The sequence below is a fragment of the Mesoplodon bidens genome (genome assembly GCF_964165515.1).
Source record: "Mesoplodon bidens genome assembly, chromosome: 18".
Lineage (NCBI taxonomy): Eukaryota > Metazoa > Chordata > Mammalia > Artiodactyla > Ziphiidae > Mesoplodon > Mesoplodon bidens.
The window spans coordinates 20,901,875-20,908,242 of record NC_138175.1 but is presented as its reverse complement, the minus strand read 5'-3'; the positions used below and the strand labels follow the sequence as shown (position 1 = coordinate 20,908,242).

The 6,368-nt window shown below is 43.9% G+C and overlaps 1 protein-coding gene across 1 annotated transcript; it reads left to right on the top strand.

Moving 5' to 3' along the window:
• Positions 1 to 731: 731 nt before the first annotated feature.
• Positions 732 to 1,222, top strand: LOC308605715 (ferritin light chain-like; the record flags this gene model as incomplete). Its single annotated transcript, XM_081216003.1, has 2 exons — positions 732 to 996; positions 1,098 to 1,222. 2 exons carry the CDS (start codon positions 732 to 734, stop codon positions 1,220 to 1,222), a joined length of 390 nt encoding a protein of 129 aa, XP_081072129.1.
• Between the last annotated feature and the right edge of the window lie 5,146 nt (positions 1,223 to 6,368).

Sequence of the window (6,368 nt, the reverse complement as noted above, 5' to 3'; positions counted from 1 at the left end):
GTTCACTAAAGAATACACATGAGGGACTTCCCTGGTTGCCTAGAGGTTAAGACTCTGTGCTCCCAATGCAGGGGGCACGGGTTTGATTCCCACATGCCACGTGGCCAAAAAAAACAAAAATCTATGTTATAACAATACACACGAGTGTCCAATAAGCACATGGAGAAAAGGCTCAACAGCATTAGTCATCAAGGAAATGCAAATTAAAACAAAGATGAAATACAATTATGCACACACTATAATGGCTGACATTTAAAAACTGGCAACATCAAATTCCGATAAGGATGTGGAGCTACACGGCTCTGGTACAATAACATCAGGAAGGCAAAACGGCCACTTCGGAAATCCGTCTAGCAGTTCCCCATAACGTTAAGCATTCACCTGCCCTAGGACCCAGAAATTCCACTTCTACCTACAGGCGTACCTCAGAGATATTGCAGGTCCAGTTCCAGACCACCACAATAAAGCCCGTATCTCAGTAAAGCAAGTCATACAAATTTTTGGTTTCCCGGCGCAGGTAAGGCAGTGCACTCAGTGGTCCACGGATCTGTCTCTTGCTTCAACAATGTTTGGACAGAACAGACCCAGGGACACCCCCCTCCTCCAACTTCCGACCACCCTCCACCCTTTTTTCCAGTAGTCACCTTCAGAACCAACCTCTACAGCTATCCTCAGCCTCCGGGACCAGCCAACACCATTTTTTGAGCTTAGCTCCTAATTGCCCGTCAACCATGAGTTCCCAGATTCATCAGAATTATTTCACCCAGGTGGAGGCTGCCAACCACTACCTGGTCTATGTGCATCTGCGGGCCTCCCGCACCTACCTCTCTCTGGGCTTCTATTTCGAACGCGACAATGTGGCTCTGGAAGCGTGGGCCACTTTTGTCCGCGAACCGGCCGAGGAGAAGCTGGAGTGCTCTGAGCGTCTCTTGAAGATGCAAACCCAGCGCAGCAGTCGTGCCCTCTTCCAGGACTGCAAAAGCCGTCCCAATATGAGTGGGGCAAAACCCAGGACGCTATGGAAGCCACCATGGTCCTAGAGAAGAACCTGAACCAGGTACTTTTGGATCTGCATGCCGTGGGTTCTGCCCGCGCAGACCCCCAGCTCCGTGACTTCCGGGAAAGCCACTTCCGGGAGAGCCGCTTCCGGGAGGAGCAGGTGAAACTCATCAAGAAGATGAGTGACCACATGACCGACCTCTGCAGGCTGCCTGGTCCCTAGGCTGGGCTGCGCCAGTATCTCTTCCCAAAGGCTCACCCTCAAGCACAAGCAGGAGCCTCCAGAGCCCAGCAGCCTTTGAGGGGCCCCTCTGGCATCCCCCTGGTGAAGGCTTCCGCCTGAAGTCTTTCTCCACAGCCACTAGGCAGCTTTTCAACCACCCTGGAGCCCTCTCCCAAGCGGTGGACCAAACGTAAACAATAAAGTTTTTTGCAGTAGCCAAAAAAAAGTTACGTTTATACTATACTGTAGTCTATTAAGTATGCAATAGCACTATGTCTACAAAAACAAGGTACATACCTTAGTTTTAAAATACTTTATTGCTAAAAAATGCTAATCATCTGAGCCCTCAGTGAGTCAATCTTTTTGCAACAGTAACATCAAAGATCACTGATCACAGAGCGCAATAGCAAATATAATAATGAAAAAGCTTAAAATGTTGCAATAATTTCGAAAATGTGACACAGAGACATGAAGTGAGGAGATGCTTTTGGGAAAATGGTGCCAACAGACTTGCTTGCCGCAGGGCTGCCACAGACCTTCTATTTGTAGAAAACCCAGTGCCTGTGAAGCACAATAGAGCTGAGTGCAATAAAATGAAGTCTGCCTGTATTTACTCAAGAGAAGTGAAAATGTGCACAATAAGAGCTGAATAAGAATACCCCTATCAGCTTTGTTCGTAATAGCCAAAAACTAGAAATGACCCAAATGTCCTTCAACAGGTGAGGGGATAAAAAATGGAGTTATAATCATACAACAGAAGTTACCCAGCAATAAAGAGGAAGGGATTACTGATACATGCAACGACACAAATGAGCCTCAAAGACATGATGCTGAAAAAAGCCAGCTACAAAAGAATACATCCTGCACAATTTGATTTATATGGAGTTCTAGGACAGGCGAAATTAATCTCTGTTGAAAGAAATCAGAGCAATGTTTTCCTGAGAGCCAGGAGGAAGTGGGTGGGGGAAGGATGGACTGGGAGCAGGTAGAATGTTTTGGGGGTGATGGAAATGTTCTGTGTCTTGACAGAGATGTGGGTTACGTGGCAACATGCATTTGCAAAAACTCATTAAACTGTAATCTTAAGATCTGTGCATTTTACTGCCTATTAATTATATGTCAATTAAACAAATAAGGAGCTAACATTTTTTAAAGAAGAAGATATGGGGGAAAAAAGCATATACAAGAGCATGAGAAAATATCAGGGTGCAGTTAAGCAGTGATTAATAATGGGGGGGCATCAATGAAAGGTACCAAATCATGGTGAAATATTTGTTTTCTGTAAAAATTTGGTTTCTGCTAATGATTCCTTTTTCAATGTTATCTATGATTGCTTTAAGTAATTTCTCCTCCTTCCCTTTTTTAGGCATGCTTACTTTGAAAAAGATGCTAATTTTCTAGTAAGTTTGCAACACTTTCTTAAACATGTACAGTTGGTCAGTCAAGTCATAAGGCCACAGTCTGTCTTTACCACCTACCAAGTAGGCACAGTCACCCGCCTGAGGCCCAGGTGACCAAGGATAGACAGGAGAGCCCCTGAATGCTGAGCTGGCAGCTGTAATAGGACGCAATAAACACGACTACAGCACAGATCATTCTCTGATTCACCCTGAGTTCTTTAGCTCAACAAATTGGGCCTTTTCTATGCTTTGGGCTCTAGTTTTCCTGAAACCATTTTCAGATGCTTTAAATATGGCAGTGTATCAAGAGGCAATGAAATAAACTTACATCAACTTAATTGGTGGATGGCAAATTTAAGCTAACTGTAGAACACGCATTCAAAAAACAAATAACCAGAATGTTAGTTTGACTGTAGGGAGTGAACCATTTTTCTCAGTGCTGTGAGGGGTGGTCTCATCTCGCCCCCATGTCTCCTCCATGGGCCTGGAAATTATCAAAGCAGGATCACAAAACGAGCAGTTGCTAAGGTGGCTCAAATCAGAGATGAGACCGACCATTTTTGCATAGTAACTCCCAAGAAACTTACCATGGAGAGGCCCATATTCACAAGGGGAGACATTGGCTGGTTTCTAAGATGCTCCATTAGTGGGATTTGACTCTCCACCCCTCACCACTCTCTTATTCAAAGTGAAGCCAGATGATTGAATGTCACTGGTGATTAAAAGTGGTTGGGTCCTAGAGTAACAAGCGTGAGCATTAAAGGGCTTAACCTCTTGTAGCAACTGCAAGAGGTTGACTCCAAGAGTTCACCTTCAACCACCCACAGCTGTTGGGAAGCAAGTTAAATAGAGCCCTTGAGTCACACCTGAATCCTTCCCTCCCCATCAAGCTGAAGCACGTAGACCCTGCACTACCCAAAGTGTGGCCATGAGTCAGGAGCATCAGCGTTACCTGGGAGCTTGTTAGAAATACAGGATCTTGGGCCACACCCCAGACCTACAGAGTCTGCATTACTACAAAATCCCCATGTGATTCATGTGCACACTGAAACTTGAGAAATGCTGCTGGGAGTTCATCTGTTTATATTTAACAAACACATATATAGCATTGATTACGTGCCAGGCACTGTTCTATATGCGTTAGAAATATAAGACTTAATCCTCACAGCAACCTTCTGATTGTTGGTACTATTGTCATCTCCATTTCAAGGAAGAGGAATATGGGGCACAGAGAAGTTAAGCGATTTGCCCAAGGTCACACAGGTAGTAAGTGGCAGAGCTGGGATTTAAACCCTAGAAGCCTAGCTTCGGTGTCCGTGCTCTTAATCATTGCATTGTGTAGTTGAAATGATTCCAAGGAGAAATACAGGATTTTTTTTTTACATTTTTCTGGGATCCATTTGTATCTCTACTTTTGTATTTGTATGTCTCTAGTTAATTGTACTGTGATATGATCGTAGACTTTAACACACCAGTTTTTCCACCCTAAAGGGTGCAAGATTGGGGTACACTTATTTTAGGTGCTCTCCCCAAAAGAATATATTTCTCCTATATTCTGTGAAATGGCACTGCTTGCCTAGTTTTCCCATTGAGGGTTAGAGAACTTGGACACATATTCAGCTAAGCTTACTAGTCTTAAATATCCATCTTTACAAACCTGGAGAGATTCCTTTACTAATAGCATAATGACAGGAAATGACTGAACCCACAATATGGAAATCATTAAAAGAGTTTAGTATCTGATTTATGTTAACAAATATGCATCAGACAAACTACAACTAATAGCCAACATCACTGCTGTACATTTCTAGTACCAATTCCCCCCACCAAAGAATTAGTGGAACCCTCAGGTACATGTAGCTCACGGAAATTAATCTGAAACAATATCAAAATTGTCCATGTCTCACATACAAAGGAATAGACTATAGACCAATTACCTCCTGTAAGATCTGTCTGTTAATCTCAATAAAGGAAATTGCTAAACTTTTTAGTGTGGGATCTGCAAAATGCACACAATATCTTCCTGGATTGAATTGTGATCCTCTGCAGTGGTGGATCTTAAGTGCAGATCTTAAGGTTTTGGCACCTTGAACACAACTCTTAGGCTGTGTGCTACATGAAAACTCTCCCTTATTATATGGGAAAGCTATTCATGCTAGACTTCCTTCCTGCGTTACTTTGTGAAATGTCCCCCGGGTATTACCACTGTTAGCACTCCAGGTTCCCTTATGTTTGGGCAAAAGGCTCAAAGAGTATTTTTGATTGACTAGATTATTCCCTGAAGAACCCACTTGTTCTTGCCTGAGAACAAAGTTGTGACCACAACCCATGGCCTCACTCCAAGTACACTCTCATCCTCATCATCATTTATATTGACGGCTCCTAAAAGTCTCCGAAAGACGCTTTCTGACAGGCAGCCTGGTGTAAGGCAGTAATTTAAAACTTTGCCTGCATATTAGAATGGCCTGGAGCACTTTTCAAAAATACCAATGTCTCGACCCCACCCTGAGTTTCTGATTTAACTGGTCAGGGTGAAGCCTGAACTTTGAATTCCCACAGCCACGGTCACTATAAGGATTAAATGGGACACTGAAAATGAGACACCAAACGCAGTGACTGGCACAGCTATCTACTAGAAAATGCCAACTGTCCTCTGCCACCCGTGCCCTCCCAGTTTCTGCCGAGACAAAGGGAATCCCCCAAATATGGTTCTACTTCAGGGGTAGCCGAGCACATTGGAACAACTCATTATGGGAGAAAATGAGAGTGGGGGGCGGTGGCGGGGGGGAGTAGCCAGCCACTGACAGGGGACCGAGACACAGAAAGATTTTTTTAAAAATAAATTTATTTATTTTTGGCTGCATTGGGTCCTTGCTGCTACCGCGGGCTTTCTCTAGCTGCGGTGAGCGGGGGCTACTCTTTGTTGTGGTGTGCAGGCTTCTCATTGCAGTGGCTTCTCTTGTTGCAGAGCACGGGCTCTAGGCACACGAGCTTCAGTGGTTGTGGCTCGCGGGCTCAGTAGTTGTGGCGCATGGGCTTAGTTGCTCCATGGCATGTGGGATCTTCCTGGACCCGTGTCCCCTGCATTGGCAGGCGGATTCTTAACCACTGAGCCACCAGGGAAGCCCCAAAGATTCTGTCTAATGCAGGGTAAGAGGTCAGGAGAATGAAGCAAGAAAAAGTCAGATTTAGTAAAAATTTGATCACCTGGAAATTTTTAAAGGGGTCATTGCCAACACTTGTGCGGCTGCATGGAGTACATTTTACTCAGAAAAAATTAGGGGTGGAGGAGGCTCCATTTAGCTTATAATCTATATTTAAATAGAAAGTTCAAAGCTGAAGGTGGGGGTGAGAAAGAGGAGCTAATGGAAGTTAGGGAATCTTCTTGGGAGGAAACAGCTCCTCTCAAGCCTTAGACAACGTCCTGTCCTCTCTATACATCCCTCAGGGAAGAAAAATAGAGAGAGAAACAACTAACACATGACAAGCAACTTCATCACTTTAAATACTTTCAACAATAAAAACTGTTAGGGAAATATTCATGCATTTGTTCAACATGCATTTATTGAGCACCTACTATGTGTCAATCTCTGTGCTAAGAATAGTCTGATTTCATAAATGATGAAGTAAAACTAAGTAACTTGTCTAAGAAGAGGAAATCACAAAACTGGGGCTCAATTTGAGGTCTGACCCCAAATAACATGTAGAGATAATTAGGTCCCCAGCCTTCGCTGGGAAATTTAGAT